At 37.0% G+C, this 18,372-nt stretch overlaps 1 protein-coding gene across 1 annotated transcript in view; it reads left to right on the top strand.

Moving 5' to 3' along the window:
• The window catches only part of LOC120090596, a 23,726-nt gene extending 7,825 nt beyond the window's left edge, over positions 1-15,901 (top strand). The window contains exons 2-4 of the mRNA XM_039048319.1: positions 14,739-14,804; positions 14,945-15,464; positions 15,546-15,901. Coding sequence (XP_038904247.1) covers positions 14,739-14,804; positions 14,945-15,464; positions 15,546-15,901 — 942 coding nt within the window. The remainder of the gene's footprint in view (positions 1-14,738; positions 14,805-14,944; positions 15,465-15,545) is intronic.
• The last annotated feature ends 2,471 nt before the right edge of the window (positions 15,902-18,372 follow it).

Here is an 18,372-nt window from a genome sequence, read left to right as displayed (position 1 = left end):
TCTTCTCAGAATCTCGTTTTCTCCAGTTTTCTCGCTGGTGTGGCTCTCGCTCTCTCCCACTTTCTCGCTCCCGCTCGCTCCCTTATTCATTATCTTTTGGATAATGAATAAATTCCAATTTCAAATTTTTTTTCCTTCTAAATTTCCACCCCTTTAAATAAAATTTCGTCCTGCTTATTATTTGACATTTAGTTTCCTGTATGCGTACAAATCTGGGTCGTTACACCTGCACCTATAAATACCCCATAGATTTCAGAGAAAACGTATGCTACTTGATACAGGGCTAAGTGCTGCTAAATTGTTGAGAGAAAAGGCTGAGCTGAGTGCTTAAATGAAGAAATCGAGGAAGAAGATGAGATAAGACCGAGAGTTGAATCTTAGATCTAACCTGCCAAACACCCGATTGGAAGCTCTGTGCAATGATCCTTGCCACCGGTGGAGCAAGCCTGAGAGGGAAGCTCTTCCTACCATCAAATCCATCCTATCCGGCAAGCAGATCTCCATCAAATCCGTGCCAAGACATTGGCACTTGTTTGTATCTGTTCTATCTTTGTCATCGTTGTATTTTACCGTCTCTTTATCTCTTCATTCACACACCATGTATCAAACGCTTAATAGACATATTAAATGTTTCGATAGCTTTCATTTATCATTTTCTGCCTATTTCCGTTCACCCGTCAATCACTTTCTTCATTATGTCTTCTTAATTCCCTGATAAGCAATATAAATTAACCAAGTACTTAATCTGTGTTAAAGATATAAAATGCGTTTAGCTAATGCATGCTCAACGGCATCTTCACCTGTGAGAGCAGAAGTGAAGATGTCATTCTGATCTATCAAAAGAATGTCAGAAAAATGCGTTACTAAAGCGAGTAGTACTTCCAGACATGGAAGCAACCTTGTGTTCATTACGTTAGTCTCTATTTCACCACAAACATGTGGGAGCGCGGCCGATCACTGAAAGGTGTGCACCAAGGGAAGAGTGGAACAGTATTTGTAGCTTCGATGCAATTAATAACTTACGCTGCTGTTTATATTATTTATTTTTCTCTTTCTATTTTGTTCATAAGACTTGCCGCCACAATCCACGTCTTTACAAAACTTTCACAGCCAGCCTTGACCTAACATCTTGTAACATGAAACCTGTATCTTGTATCATCTAGCTTAGGTTTACTGTATTTTTATGTTATTATCGCATCTTTACTGCTTTACTTTATTTTATCGCAATTTATATACCTGTACAAACACATTTTAAAAGATTGAAAACCTGGTTGCATATATCATTAACATACCACAATAACCTAAATCAGTCCCCGTGTTCGACCTCGGATCACAACGAGAAACTTGCGGTGGAATTACACTTGGTTCCATCGTAAGAAAACTTGTGACAACGCATAGCATACTACGTGAACATCCATAATTAACGCATATCTAAAAGTAGTATCGCATCATTTTGAGCATAGAACATCATACATCCCAGTGTTAGCGTATTATAACAATGTCGACAACAACCACCCAAAACACCAGACTTGGTAATTTCTCAGGGCACGGCTCGGATCATGTAATAGAATAGTATAGGAAAATTTAACTACATGTATGAAATGTTAGATGGTTATTGTGAACATGTTAAAGCTTTTAATAGATAAAGGGAGAAATGTTAAATTAAAATATTATTATAGAATGGTACTAGTATTTCTTCATGCTCTCTTCCAAGTCTTGGGGTAAGGCTAGGGAGGGGGTTTGACAATTTGGTATCAGAGCAAAGGTTTATGTAAAACATGGGAAAAGTTGAGTCTAGCACAAGTATAAATTGAATCTATAGGAAAGAAAAAAAAAGGGGTAGGTTAAAGCCAAAACGACATCGAGAAAAGGCTAACCTAAGGTATGGAAGCCAGATAATATTAGAAAATGGTCTAGGTCGGAACCTGAAAAGAGATAAATATAATGAAATACATTAGAAAAATCTAAAATAAATGACAAAAAAGTTCAGGAAAGGTTAGGAAAAGAAGAGGAATTGCAAACACTAAAGTAGACCCTGAACGGGAAAGTCAAATAAAGAAGTCAATGGTGAGTGTTAACCAAAAACCAAGATACCCGGTTTGTAATAAATATCACTGGGGAAGATGTTGGGAACAAACCCAAAGACGATCACGCACATGTTTTAAGTGTGGCAATCCATGACACTTTAAACGAGAATGTCCCCAGTTGATGAATACTGGAAATATACAATCACCAACCAACCCGGGAGTGAGACCAACGATTGTTGAAGGAGGACAGACTGAAGGAGGAAGAAAAGGAGAAACAGGAAAAATGATGTTGGGAAAACTATATGGGTTAGTTCAAGATAGGGAAGACAATATATCGGTCGTGAGCAAAGGGAAAGAGAAAGTTGTAGATGACTAGGATAAAAGTCGTTGTGTAATAAAACTGTATTAGGAAAATCAATTAATAAAAATTTTGTTATAAAATAAGTTTCGTTTAATTTCGGGGATGAAATTATTTTAAGGGGGTGGTAAATGTAAGACCCGAAATCTAAGGTGGAAGGTTATTTGGAGAAGGGAAAAAAAGTAATAAAGATATTAGGGCAAGATGAAATGGTGAAACATTAGTATTATGAAAATAAAAAGGATCAAAAGGTGGCCAATGCATGTGGAGGGCCAAGCTCATTGAATGCAAGGCCTAAGAGTACGTGGGAGGCTGGCTTTATGTTGCACTAATCTTTGGAAGCAAGAAGGCTTAGGCAATGGCCGTGGGCTTACACGCAGCTAACGCAAGGGCATGCACAAGGCATGCGTTAGAGGCATGCGTCGAGCAGGCATGCCAAGCGCCACTTCCTATGCATCGAGCGAGCATGCCAAGTGCCCAGCCCAGGCGTTGAGCCCAAGCGCCATGCCTATGCGTCGAACGCTGCCAAGCCTGCCGAGCGCCCAGCCTATGCGTCGAACGCTGTCGAGCCTGTCGAGCGCCCGGGCTATGCGTCGAACATTGCCGAGCCTGTCGAGTACCCGGGGCTATGCGTCGAACGTTGTCGAGCCTGCTGAGCGCCTAGTATATGCGTTGAACGCTGCCGAGCTTGCCGAGTGGCTATGCCTATGCGTCAATGCCTTGCGTCGAATGCCTCTGCCCATGCATCGAGCGGCTAGCCTTTGCTGCGAGCGCACTGTCAAACAGCCATGCCTATGCGACCGAGCAAGCCTTGCGAGCAATGGCCAATGCCTATGTAGAACGCCCATGCGTCGATGGCCAGCGCCTATGGCAAGCACCATGCGCCCATACCAAGCAAATCGTGCGATCATACCTAGTGAGGCCGGCATGCGTCGAGGATGAGCGGTCACCCTATGCATTGGTGATGGCTAGCTTTATATGATGGCTAAGTGGGATTGCGATGGTAGTAAGTTAGCTTGCTATGCATTGGTGATGGCTGGCTCATATGATGGCTAAGTGGGATTGCGATGATCTGAAAAACATAACAATTTTTACGGATATGGCCAGTCTTGGCACACGCAAAGCAAGATCGCGCAGTTCCTTTCAGGCATAGACCGCTATGATTTTTACCGCATTCCAGACATCCCATGTTATTTCGGGATCCCACTAAGTTTGTATTATTCAAAGTAATAGAGTGTTCAATATTGTTGTTCACACTATGCTCAGATATTTCTAGGGTTTCCCCTGGGTTAGCGTCGCAGTCTTCCTTTCACGTCCAGGAGTCATTCCACCACCAGTCTTACTTGCTCGGATTCATTTCCTATAGTGGACATTATTCAGGTTACTATCTACTAATCTCTTTATTTCTATTTTCCTTTCGCGCATTTTCCTATGTCCACCTATTATCCCTTACTTCTTTTCCTAACCTTTCATGATCTTTTTGTCATTTATTTTAGATTTTTCTAATGTATTTCATTATATTAATCCCTTTTCAGGTTCCGACCTAGACCATTTTCTAATATTATCTGGCTTCCATATCTTAGGTAAGCCTTTTCCCGACACCGTTTTGGCTTTAACCTACCCCTTTTTTCCTTTTTCTTTCCTCTAGATTCAATTTATACTTATGCTAGACTCAACTTTTCCCAGGTTTTACGTAAACCTTTGCTCTGATACCAAATTGTCCCATTCCTTCCCTAACCTTAGCCCAAGACTTGGAAGAGAGCATGAAGACATACTAGTACCATTCTATAATAACATTTTAATTTTAACATTTCCCCCTTTTATCTATTAAAAGTTTTAACATGTTTACAATAACCATCTAACATTTCATACATATAGCCAAATTATCCTATACTCTTCTATTACATGATTCAAGCCGTGCCCTGAGAAATTACCAAGTCCTGGTGTTTTTGGTGGTTGTAGACTCCTTTCTGAATGCAACATTGGAGTGTGGAGGGAGGGGGAGGGGGGAATAGAAGAAAACATTTGGAAAAACGTAAGCTAATAAGCCTAGTGAATGGTGCCTTTTAAGATAACAATCACATAATCACAATTTCATTATAATCTATGCATGATCACATGTAATCTCATTCAATCATTATCCTCCATTACATGCTATACTTGGCATGTTCACATCATGTATATATTAACAATCACAACAACTTTTTATGGAAACTTTCCTAGAACCCACTTTCCCCGCCAATGTGCACATTGACAACTATTTCCTACTAGTCATACTTAGGTATCTCGACTATATTTCCCGCCGACCGAAGCCGACTATATTTTCCCGCCAAGTACCATTTTTAAGCAAGCTAACTTATGTATTTCGGATATAATCTTAGTTTCCATAGAAATTACACAGACAATATCATGACAAGTAACATAACATTATAAGCATGCATTTGTGCATGCCCTTGCGTTAGCTGCGTGCAAGCCCACGGCCATTGCCCAAGCCTTCTTGCTTCCAAAGATTAGTGCAACATGAAGCCAGCCTCCCACGTACTCTTAGGTCTTGCGTTCAATGAGCTTGGCCCTCCACATGCGTTGGCCACCTTTTGATCCTTTTTATTTTCATAATACTAATGCTTTCACCATTTCATCTTACCCTAATATCTTTATTACTTTTTTTGTTTTTTCCTTCTCCAAATAACCTTCCACCTTAGATTTAGGGTCTTACAATTTACCACCCCCTTAAAATAATTTCGTCCCCGAAATTAAACAAATCTTATTTTACAACAAAATTTTTATTAATTTGATTTGCCTAATACAATTCTATTACATAACGGCTTTGGTAGACACCTCAAGCAAGAGGTGGAAGGGGCTGAAGGTTGGCAATCTTTAAGAGTAACACATGGAGGAGTAAGTGTCGATCTTGGAGGGCCTTTGGATGCCTATAAATAGGACTAAGAACTCCAGATGAGAACTCAATTCTTTTCAAAGAACATAAAGAAGAGTGTTTTGGGAAGAGGCTATGCGTTGATGGTAGGACCATGTGTTGATCAAGAGATTCCAAGAGGGGAGATGCTGTCGGACAGAAAGGTCAGAAAGTAGCATCAATTTGGGAAGAGGGATTCTCCCAGAATACTCGTGCATTTGATGTGATTCCAAGGCCATCTGAAAGCTGAAAGAGTCTAGTTTTCATGGTGGGGCTGCTGAAGAAGAAGCTCCAAGGAATCAGGCTGGAGAAGGAGGACAAGACCAAGGGGTCGAGCTGTTAGGTGAGTTGGGCCAGTCTTGATGTTTTGATGATTTTGGCCAAATCACGAGAAGTTCTGAGCTAATATTTTAGGGTAAGATTCCTGAGACATTTTAGAGCATATGTTTAGAAGGAAGTATCTCTAGATAAAGCCTATAACTATGAGTAATCTGAGCTTTAAGTTGAATCTGGATTTTAGGGTTCAAAAGGGCGCTCGAGGTGACAAAGGAACTTCTAGAGAGAATGGTTCCTAAACGATCAAGGTGAGTGACTAAAATATTTAAAATGTTTTAAGAAACCATGTGCTAAAACAAGATCTTTCATATAAAGACATGTTTTCTAAGTTTTATTAAGGAAAGTCATTTTATGACTAGTTTTATTTGAAACTCGATACCGAAGGACGGTTGAGAAGGTATCCGAGTAGCTCGATACTGAAGAACACAGTTGAGAAGGTATCTGAGCAAAAGTACCCAAGTAGTGGGTACTGTTATTTCATAAGAATCAGTTTTCTGGTCACTCACTAGGCTTTATAGCTCATGCTTTCCAAATGTTTTTCTTTTTCTTCCCAGGTAGCAGAAGGTGAGGAGTTCCAGGGTACTGCTAAGGTCAAGGTCTGCCACATGCCACAGTTACACTTCCGGAGGGTTTTACAGTTGTTGTTGTAAATTTTATAGATAAGTCTTGGAGTTGTATAAACGTTATATCGTTGTAATATAAGATGGGCCTACTTAATCCGCTGTAGTTTTCCTCCTTAACTTAATCAGTTGGTTGTTGAAATTGTTCATTGGTATCAGAGTTATTTTCGCAAGAGTTATTAGGCAGTAAATGTCAACCAAAGAGTTGATAACTACTGTCAGTCACGCCCTTTTCCTAGGCTCAAAAGGTAGTCTAGGGTGGGGTGTGACACATTTGGTCAAAGTCAAACCTTGACCAAAAAGTCAACATTTTGACTTTTTATGATTTTTTCCGTGTTGACTAATTTTGACCTCTCAAGCATGAATCTGCATTCATTTTCTCGAAATTCAAATCACATTTGAATATAAGGTCGGTCAAAGTTTGACTTTTCAAAGTCAAAAGTCAACGCTTTGACTTTTTACATCTTTGACCATTTCCATTATTTCCGAGCTTCCGAATATGAACATATTCATATTCTTGATATTTAAAACACATTTAAATATTAAAGTTGTATCTCTAAACTGAAAAACTCGACCACTATATCATATATACTTGTCAGTTTCTCTCTCTTCACCTAATTCGAACAATTCGAATTATTCTATCATACTGTTCTAAGTTTATTCCATATGAGCTAGTAGGGGAATCTAATGAACCTATAGATCATGAGCTCCAACGATCCGAGATTAGCTGGCTAAACTCTTTAGACGGAGCTAATCAACATTCGTTAACTAACGGGTCATTCCACTATAGTCTCATAGTTGCACTCCCCTCACTATAGATATACTTGTGTCCATTTGATATAACCATGATTAGTAAGCTAATCCTTCACAGGTTGTTCGTAATCTCGACTGGGTCATAGAAACCGTTTTACCCCTAAGACTACATCTTGTTCCTTAAGTTCCACTAATCCTCTAATGAACAATTGGTTTAAGGTCCAACCTATAAACTGAATCCCTCTAGGGCCAAGGAGAGGGTGGAGCCCCTTGTTCAAGACTTGAATTCAGTACTAAAGAGAACAACCTATCTACTATCCCTATAACGGGTAGGAGTGAATTTCGTCTTGCACCCTATGTTCCCAACTATCCACCCGATCTTACCCCTGAAATGGGAGGCTTATTAGGCCAGCGATGATGAGTTGCCCTCACCTATGTAGATCTAAGGATAATTCCGAGTGAACAGGAGTTCATAGTTACCTCGGTCATCAATTAACGAAATAGTTAGTTTTATACATAAAACGACATTTAGAACGTAAAAAGTGACTATTTCATGGTTCAGTCTTATGCAAACTCATTGCATAGGATGCCCCCACTCACATATCTCTATATGAACGATTCAGGATCACATCGTTTGTACTAACTACAAAGTGGCCGCATCCATAGTATCCCCAGAATAAGGCGCCCAACCTTATTCCTATACTATAGATCATTTTGGCTATATATTTGAACTTGATCCACATTTATGTCACTACATAAAGTTCAAACTACATTAAATAGCCTTAGGACCTTAGTTTATTGGATTCAAGATTACAATTTCAATAACAACTTTATCGAAAAATAAAACAAAATATGTTTATTAATTTACAAACTACGAGTTTTAAGACATAAAATCCAACAAATGATATAAATATGATTTATGTCTAATAGAGGAGAAAAGGACTATGGTTTAAATGTTGCATATGATGTGATATTAAAACTATTGGTTATAAATATAATATGATAAATTGATTATTATATTTATTTATAATTAAACAATTATGAGATAATTGTTAGTGGTTTTCTCCGTAACCATGAATGAAAGTGGGAGGTTGCATTCAGTTTTCATAACTGAAAGGATAAAATGGAAATAGTTTCGATTTTGGAAAGGTATTGAAGTATCGCTTAACAAGTTGTACACTGCCTATCGTTTAGCTCACAAGAGCCTACACGACAGTCTCAAGTGTTTCTTAAACGATCGTATAGCTTTTACTACACGATCATGCGCCTGAGCGAGTTTCATTAAACGATTGTCTAAACGATCAAACCTGATTACCTAAATGATCATGCAACTTTTCTAAACGATCAAGCACCAATCTATACGATAAACACAAACCTCTCCCACTTGCTTGGCCATTGAATATGATCGCTCTTTCCTCCTTCCCTCTACCAAATCCAACAGAGCCCACACCTACTAGATTCTCACTCCGAGAATACCAAGGTCACTGAGTGGTGGTGTCCAAGTTGTTGCTTGTTCGTGTAGAAGACCAGTCGATGTTGAGCAACAGCGAGAGATTTGGATAGACGATTGGCTTGGCGATCACAGCGACAGAGAGAGAGGTGTTTTTCCAAGCAAGAGTGAGAGAAGGACAGAAGAAGACTTCTTCAAAGGTATGTCTCTTGTTACTTTGTATTCAATTGTTAAAAGCATGCCATAATTTGTTCTGAAATGCATAACTATTGTGTATGTTTGTGAATGCTTGTATTTCTGTCACAATGAATTTAGAACGCTCTTGCTTCCGCTAATAGGTACTCTTTGATAAGAAATCTTTCAAATAAGTTCTTGACTAAAAACGGTAACTAAATGACTATAGGAATAAGAGTTATTATGGGGTTAGTATTTAATCAATAATGTCTTGCTACAGTGAAGGAGTATTTAACTGCTTCTCGCATCTATTCTGACTCATTAAAGTATCATTGCAAATGAATAATGAAATTTGGGTACATTATTACTTTTGCTAAAATTTGATCATATTTAAAAGAAATTTACATATTTTGATTTGTTTATATTTTCAGCATGTCAAATTCTTCTAAATTACTCGCTTCCGATATGTTTAATGGTTTTAATTATTCAACATGGAAACCGAACATAAACACAACACTAGCAGATGATGATTTAAAGTTTATTTTAATAGGAATGTCCTCTATCTCCTAACTCATCTGCAAACCAAAGAGTTTGGAATGTATATGACAGATGGATAAGGACAAATAAAAAGGCCTGAATCCTTATCTTAGCAAATATGTCCGATATACTAGCTAAGAAATTTGAGAGCATGGTTTCTGCTAAAGAAATCATGGATTCATTACAAACATTATTTTGACCATTTGTCAAGAACGATATTCTCAAAGAAGGTTATAACTATGACATAAATGATAGAACCTCTGTTAATGAACATAATCTGGATATGTTAAAAAACGCAAATGTCATAGATGAGAAAACTAAGAAAGCACAACAAAGTAAATATGATTTACTTGTCATTGAGACATATTTAGTGGAAAATGATAAATTACCCTGGATATTAGATTCAGGTGTCGCTAATCATATATACGCTTTTGCTCAGGAACCTAGTTCCTGGAGGCAACTTGCAAAAGGTAACACAATCTTTAAGGTAGGAACTGGAGAGGTTGTCTAAAAAGTATCTGAAAAGTGCTTTTATTACTTTCAAATTTAGAATTATTATTGCTAGTTTTGTTTGGTTTGATGTGGTTTATTGAGTAATTTCAGGAAACTAAGCATCAGGAGCAATTTGTGCAAAAATGATAAATAAATAAATACAATTAAAAAAAAAAAAAAAAACCTCAAGGCAAAAGTCCAAGATTTGAGTAATTGCAGGTCAACTACGAAATTAGAAAGGAACCAAGGACCAAAAGTGAAGAAAAGAGGCCAAATTTGGAAGTCAATTCAGGGAGCTAACGTTGAACTAGGGTTGCAACGCTGCCTCCCCAATGCTACAAACCCGAGAGCACAAAATAGGGCAGCGTCACAGCATTGCGACACTATGGATGGCACGCGTGTTTTGCAAGGACGCTAGCGTTGTGACACTGACTATAGTGTTGCAATGCTGCGATTCGTTTATAAAAAGAATAGTGCACCATCACACAAAAGAGAGGCAAAGCAGAATAGAGAAATTGCAACAGAAAGCTTAAGAAATTGATTAAGAACTGAACCCAAAGCTTTTTGGAGATAAATTGGGAGTGTTTTTTGGACATAACGTGACTAGAAGATCAATCTGAACGTGAATCTTTGCCAGAGATCAATCTGGAATTCGTTGGCAAAAATCAAAAAGATCGTGATTGGGATTCGGTTACGGTGAAGGGGAGATTGTTTCTCTAAGTCTTTGCATTATTTTGTTGCCATGATGAATTACTTATGTTTTTGGATTAATATTTTTGAAATCATGTGTGGCTAAACTCTAAATTCTAAGGTGTGATTAAATTTTTGGGTTGTTTTAATGAATTGTTGACATTGTGATTGATTGATTATTGCATAGGTTTCTAAATTATTTGTGCTTAATGCTTTTGGTTAACTGACCATTAATGGATTGATTTAGGGCTAATTAGATTGCTCGAGAGAGAGTTTAATATGCTAGACCTAATAAAATAGATTGTTATTCAAGATTGCATGAGAATGAATTACGAATAATAAGAGGTGCAATTGAAGGGTCTTAATGCAACGCTAGTTTAAGCAATAGAGGAGATTCGGGTTGATAAGCTAGGGTTAGAATGGAATGAGCTTGAGAAAGGATTTCTTGATTTTAGAATAGCTAGCCCCAATCTATCATTTTCAATCAATTGCATGTCATAATTCATTGTATTCCCTTAATGAAACAATACCCTTGCAGTAAGTAGTGTTAAAAGAAATGTCCACATAAGATATAGACAAATTAACAAAAGAGTTGTTGATCAAGTTGGTCCTTCAACAAGAGGAGTTGATGAAACTAGTACTTCATATCCTTCTCAATAGTTGAGAGTGCCTCAACATAGTGGGAGGGTTGTTCAACTGCCTGACCGTTACATGGGTTTGATAGAAACTTAAGTTGTCATACCAGATGATGGCTTAAAGGATTCATTGACCTTTAAACAGGCAATGGAAGATGTGGACTAAGACCAATGAATAAAAGTCATGGACCTCGAAATGAAGTCTATGCACTTTAATTCAGTCTGGGAGCTTGTAGATCAGCCAGATGGGGTAAAAACTATTGGTTGTAAATGGATCTACAAGAGAAAATAATACCAAGCTGGTAAGGTACAGACATACAAAGCTAGACTCGTGGCAAAAGGGTTTATCCAAAAAAGAGGGGTGGACTATGAAGAAATCTTTTCTCTAATTTCCATGATTAAGTCCATTAGAATACTCTTATCCATTGCTGCCTAAATATGGCAAATAAATGTCAAGGAAACCTTTCTGAACGGCTATCTTGAAGAAAGTATTTATATATCTCAACCAAAGCGGTTTATAGAGCAGGGTTAAGAACAAAAGGTTTGCAAGTTTAAGAGATCCATTTACGGTTTAAAACAAGCATCTCATCCTGGAATAGGAGATTTGACACTGCGATCAAATCTTATGGCTTGGAATAGAATGTTGACGAACCTTGTGTTTACAAGAAGATTGTTAACAAGATTGTAGTTTTGCTGGTTTATATGTTGATGATATTCTACTAATTGGAAATGGGATAGAATTTCTAGCCGACGTTAAGAGATGGTTGACATTGTAATTCCAAATGAAGAATTCGAGAGATACACAATATGTTCTTGGAATCCAAATAGTTCAAAATCATAAGAATAAAATGCTAGCGTTATCTCGGGCATCTTATATAGACAAGATGTTATCTAAGTATAAAATGCAAAATTCCAAGAGAGGCATGTTACCTTCCAGGTAAGAAACAATGTCCTAAGACACCTCAAGAAGTTGAGGTTATGAAATGAATTCCCTATGCATTAGCATGTCTAGACATATTCTATGTAGTTGGAATAGTTAGCACATATCAATCCAATCTTGGATATGATCGTTGGACTATCGTTAAGAACATCCTCAAGTATCTTTAGAGAATGAGGGACTATATGCTCGTGTATGGTACTAAGGATCTGATCCTTACTAAATACACTGATTCTGATTTTCAAACCGATGTGAATTCAAGGTAATCTACTTCGAGATCAATATTCACTCTAAATGAAGGAGCTATAATATGGAAGAGTATAAAGCAAAGTTGTATTACTGATTCCACCATGGAAGCGGAGTATGTAGCTACATGTAAAGTAACCAAGGAGGCAGTATGGCTTAGAAAGTTCTTGACCGATTTGAAAGTGGTTCCAAATATGCATCTACCAATCACCCTCTATTATGATAACAGTGGATCGATTGCAATTCCAAAGAACCAAGAAGTCATAAACGCGGAAAGCATATTGAGTGCAAATACATCTCATCAAAGAGATAGTACACCGAAGAGACGTGATTGTCACGCAGATAGTCTCAGAAGACAATTTAGCTAATCCATTTACAAAGGCCCTCACAGCTAAGGTATTTTAGGGTCAACTAGTCAGACTAGGACTACAAGATAGATAAAGCTAGGGCAAGCGGGAGAATTAATGGGTATATGATGCCCTAGTTTACTGTATTTGTATTTATTCTCTCATACTCAACATTGTATATATGTATTTACTCTCTCATACTTAACATTGTATATATTTGTATATATGTAAATCCACTGGAGTTTAGTCCAAGTGGGAGTTGGTTGGGTTGTATGTCCTAAAACTCGCAGTTTGTACAGTTAAACATATTCTAGTTGCAATAAAGATATTATCGAGATTTATGCAATAAAACTATTATTGAATATGTAAATTGCACTTGTAAAGCTTAAATCCAATAAACTACACGAACTCTTGGCTATAACATGAATACTTAAACCTTATGTGGAGACATAAAAGAGGATCAGGTTTGGGTATATAGCCAAAACGGTCTATAAGTATAAGAATAGTGTTGGGTACCTTATCTTGGGGACACTACGGACGCAACTCGCTTTGTATTTGATACAAACAGTGTGATCCTGAAATCGTTCATGTAGAGACATGTAAGTGGGGCATCCTATGTAAAAGATGTTTGCATAAGACTGGACCACAAAATAGTCACTTTTTCTTTATAACTATTATTTATTGATTATATTGATGATTTCATATTGATGACCTAAGGTATCTCGATTTTAATCCTGAGCTAACTATGAACTCCTATTTAATCGGGATTATCCTTTAATCTGTATGGGTAAGAAAGGCTCAATAGCACCACTCAATAAGCCTTCCATTTTAAGGCTAAGACCGGGTAGATAACCGGAGACATAGTCTTGCAAGATGGAACTCACTCCTACCCGTTTTAGGATTAGTAGATAGGTTGTTCCCTTAAGTACTGAATCCTAGTCTTGAACAAGGGGTCTCACCCTCTCTATGGATGAGAGTGACTCGATTTATTGGTAGGACCGTAAACCAATTGTTCATTGGTGGATCAATGGAGACTTAAGAAGCAAGATGTATTACAAAAGTAAAATGGTAATTTTGATCCAACTGTTAATACGAACAACCTGTGAAGAATCAACTTACTAATCATGGTTAAATTGAGAAATATATCTATAGTGAGGAGAGTGCAGCTACGGGCTTTAGTAGAGTGACCCGGTAGTTAACAAATGTTGATTAATTCGATTTAAAGAGTTCAACCAATTAATCTCTGATCATTGGAGCTCATGATCTGTAGGTCTATTAGGTCCCCTACTAGCTCATAAATGGACTAAACCTTAGAATAGCGTGATGAGAGAATTTGAAATGTTTAGATTCAAATTAAGGAAATTATGAATTATTTATGATATAATTAAACATTTTATTATCAAATTAAACAAAATTGGAGAATTGAATAATATTTAAATATGATTTAAATATTAATTGCATGAATAGAGATTCATGTTTGTGGAATTGGTGATTTAATAATTTAATAATAGATATTATATTATTAATTAATTGTTTGAATTAATTTTATTTAAAATTGAAATTTTGAATTTTGTGAAAATGCAAGTAATAACAAAATCAATTTTATTTTAATTTAAGTTTGAAATTTAAACTAAAATTGATTAAATAACCTTGTGCGGGATTTTTCCACTCAATCCACCTAAAATTCCACTTCCATTGATAGTGGTTTTGGTGTCAGACCATGGTGAAATGGTGTGGCATGTTGCATTTGATAAAAAATCAAATTCACTTCAGCTGCAAAGGGCATGCAATTTTGCTAAAATTCTGAGATTTTTGGCTTCTTCAACCCTTGAACACCAAAGTCAGTCCCTCTGAAATTCCCTAAAATTGCAGCTCATTTTGGATCCCACAATCCAATCTAAGGTCCTAGAAAATAGTAGGTAAGATCAAGTGGTGGTCTACAACTTGTTGGAGAAGAGAATTCAAGCTGGAATTGTAGGATTGAAGAGTTCTTCAAAGTTAGTCTCAAAAACCCTATTTCTTAGTTTTGAACATGCTTACTTTGCTAAAATTGATGAAATTTGAGTGCTTAAGATCCAAATTGTTCCGCTTGTTGATTGTCAACACCAACAATTCATGATGCCATTGACATTTTGCTTAACTTGGAAAAATTGGTTGTTCCTCTGGCGAATAGTCATCTGAGTTCTCCTCCATTGGGTCCCTCTACTTTTGGTTGTAATCAGGGTGTGGCTTTCTCCTCCTCTATGGAGTCTGATGATGGTAGTTCTGGTTCTAGTTTTAGTCCTTCGGTAAGACAGTCCCTGATTCTTCTGATGGCAACATTCCCATCACTCAATTAGGGAAGATGAAAAAGTGGTCTTCTATGTCTGCGTCTACTAAGTGTGGTCCATCCACTCATACTCGGTCCAAAAGCACTCCCTCTATGTAGCAAAGTGTTGATTCAGTCTCTGACTCGTCTGTTCAACTCTCTGAGTCAAGTAGTGAAGATGATGTTGCTATTGTTAGGAATAATTTTTACACCAGGATTGGTCGTCGAAAAATTCCTCCTAATGTCCCAATTGTTCTGATTGACGATATATCTTTCCATAGTGAGGATAATGTTCAACGTTGGAAATTTGTGGTGCAACGTTGTATCGTTGATGAGAAAACTTTTTCTGACCAGACCAAATCATGTTTGAAAATTATGGATCTTCTTCAACATGTTGGACTTCTTAAGACTGTTGTGAACCTTAGTCCTTTTTATCCTCAGTTACTGAGAGAGCTTATTGTCAACCTTCCCTCTAAGTTTGATGATCCCAACAATCCAGACTATAAGAAGATTCACACTCATGGTAATTGCTTCTTCATTTCTCCTGCCACTATTAATGCTTATCTTGGGCGTACAAAGTCTCCTCCTTTGGGTGATTCCCATCCTTCTGTTGAGGAGTTCATTGCTGAGCTTACAGGTGGTACTTGATCTAAGTGACCCACGTCTGGTCAGTTATCTACTTATACTCTCAATGTGAAATATGCTATTCTGTTTTGCACAGGCATTGCAAATTGGTGCCCTTCAACGCATGGTTCCAGTCTCTCTCCTTCTCTAGCTAGTCTTTTGTATCAAATTGGTATTATGTCTACTTTTAACTTTGAAGTATTTGTGTATAACCAGCTTTTTAGGCATGCTGACTCTTTTGCTATCAAGCTACCAATCAATCTTTCGAGGATTTTCTTTGGTCTTCTTTTATCTCAATGTCCAATTATCCTTGGCCCGAATGATGCTCCTAGACCCATTCCTAAGCTTCTTAACCTCTACTACAAGATTTTTCGGGGGACTTATGCTCTGGACAATGTGCACAACATTCATCCTCCCAAGGCCTCTAACATTCCTCTTCTAGAGGATCTTTAGGTCCCTGAAGGTGGTCTATTGATTCTTACTGAGTTGGGCACTCTCATCTTCCGCATCTTATCTGTTGAGTATCGCTCTCTAACCACTATTATATGTGATTTGACCGATCGAAGAGCTGAAATTGATGCATTGGTTCATCTTCTCAGCGTGTCTCTTCCGTGCTCTAATGTCGCCTCTTCTTCTCAACCACCTTCGACTGATTGATTTTCTTCTTGGAAAAAGGGGGAGATGGATGTGGTTGTGTTGTTTTGTGGATGTGGATGTTGCTTGGCCTGTTTGGTTTGTTGTGGATGTGGGGTTGTTTTGGTTTTTGTTTTTTCTTGGCTTGTTTGTTTTGTTTCATTTGGGTTGTATTGTATTTGTTGTTGCCCAAGTTGCAATTTGTGTTTCCTCTTAATGAAGGGTTTAGTTTCTCTATTCAGTTCTTTGGTTGTTTGCCATAAAAGAAAACCATATGCTAAAGGGAGGGTTTGTTATTATTGAGATTGGCCGATAATATTTTCTTTTATTTAGTTGGAAATCTTGTCTCTGACATGGTTATGTTATTCTTTCCTTATCAGTGACGGATTTGTTGGAGAGATCTTTTCCTTTTATTCTTGACCCGGTGTTGGTCTTGTTCCATGTATGGTTTGTATTTATTAGTTGGTTTTGGTGTTTCTCGGGTAAGCCGTCTTTTGCCTTGATCAGAGTTTCTTCTTTCGAAAAGGTTTTTGTATGAAGATTATGATATTGTACGGTGGTTTATCTTCGTGAAGTAGAACGGTGGTTTTCTGTGAAGCATAATCTATTCAAGCAGTTTATTAGTAGAGTTGTTCAAGGCATCAGGTGAGTGATTATTCATCTGGCAGGTGAAGATAAGGCAAGGTCATTGTTGTAGCAACAGATTTAGGGGAGCCTAAATCTGCAAACTCATTTAAAGCAATACTCATGTTAAGGGAAGCCTAACTTGCTCACTAGTAATTCAATTATGTGTAAGCTGATTTTATGTAATTTTAGTTGAAGTATATGTTGTAAAACTAGGCGAAGAGCCTCCCAGACGTAGGTGTAGTTACACTTTACTGGGTTAACAATTCTTTATGTTCCTTCTCTCTTATCTCTCTTCATATAGTTTTAAGTTCTACCTGTCTCTCAATTCATTTATGCTGCAAAAGCATCTTGTTCCATAACCAATTTATCATCAAAACCTTTGACAGAAGACAAGCGAAGGCGCAGAAGCAAAATTTTATAAAACAACTCAAAATGTAACTGTTGCCCGAGAAGGTAGACTATTAATATAATATCATCAACAAAATATTTAGCCACTATTTACTAGAGTGCCAAGGGAAAGTATATATGAAAAATCCTAAGGGTTTGTGACCCAACTTATACTAGGAAGCAAAGTGAACACTGAAGAGTATAACTAAAGTTAGAATCACAAAATGTTGATCACATAGTATTGAAGGCATGCGAGAAGAAAGCTAACATCATATATTAATCCAACAATAAGAGATAAAAAGTTTAGTATCTCGATTACCAAAGTTCCCAAAAGAGATTTCCTAAAATCAAAATCCTAAAAAATTCAACCAACCAACTTCAGGTTCCCAACGAATCAAATAAGGCCAATAAAGTAAAATCAAGGAATACATGAAGCAGTTCATTTGACTCGACAAATCTCTATACAGCCAATATCCATTTATCTGAGTTTGAGTTCAATAAAATGAAATAAAAGGTCCATTGAAGTTGATGAAGTTCTGAAATTTGATTTTTTTAAAAAAGCATTATAAAGCCTTTTCAAAATAAAATAATCCAGACAAAAACACAAATCTTTTAAAGCAATTAAAACAAATACATACAGATAAATTTCAAACCTTATTGATTTTGCGAAGATTAGATAAATCCTGTCCTTGAGTATGTCTTTAACCAACTCTTGTACTATGTGCACATCACCTATAAGCAGATATCCAAATGCAATATCCTAAAGAAAAAATATTAGAAAAGAAAAACATATGAATTTCTGTACAATTATCGTTAAACAATTATAGAACACTTGTAGCAAGAAAATAAATCCACACGTCCAAATCACACCAAATCGCAGCACAAAGAAAATTAGGATTAACAAAATACCATTCTAATTTTCATAACACATGCAAACTGATCTGATTCCCTTTCCCTTTCATTCTCAATTTCTTTCAGTAAGAAATCCAGACAAGATTTGATTAAAAAAAAAAAAAAGATGGAATGCGAAGCTATGAGAATATGAGAAGACTTACACCAAGATGTATAGTGGTGTGGCTCTATGGCCTACATCCACACTAAGAATCAGCCGTGGAAGATCTTCATTCAAGGTCACCATAAAAAGGGAGCACTTACAGAGTAAGAACAGGTATGAGAACAATCTCTTTTTTACTCCTTTTCTAATTCACTCACAATTTAATCTCTCTCATTTTACTCACTTTTCAACTATATTAATTCCAAATGTAAAAACAGAGAGT

Source organism: Benincasa hispida, chromosome 11 (assembly GCF_009727055.1).
Source record: "Benincasa hispida cultivar B227 chromosome 11, ASM972705v1, whole genome shotgun sequence".
NCBI lineage: Eukaryota > Viridiplantae > Streptophyta > Magnoliopsida > Cucurbitales > Cucurbitaceae > Benincasa > Benincasa hispida.
The sequence above is the reverse complement of the archived record's forward strand: the minus strand, read 5'-3'. Positions and strand labels throughout refer to the sequence as shown.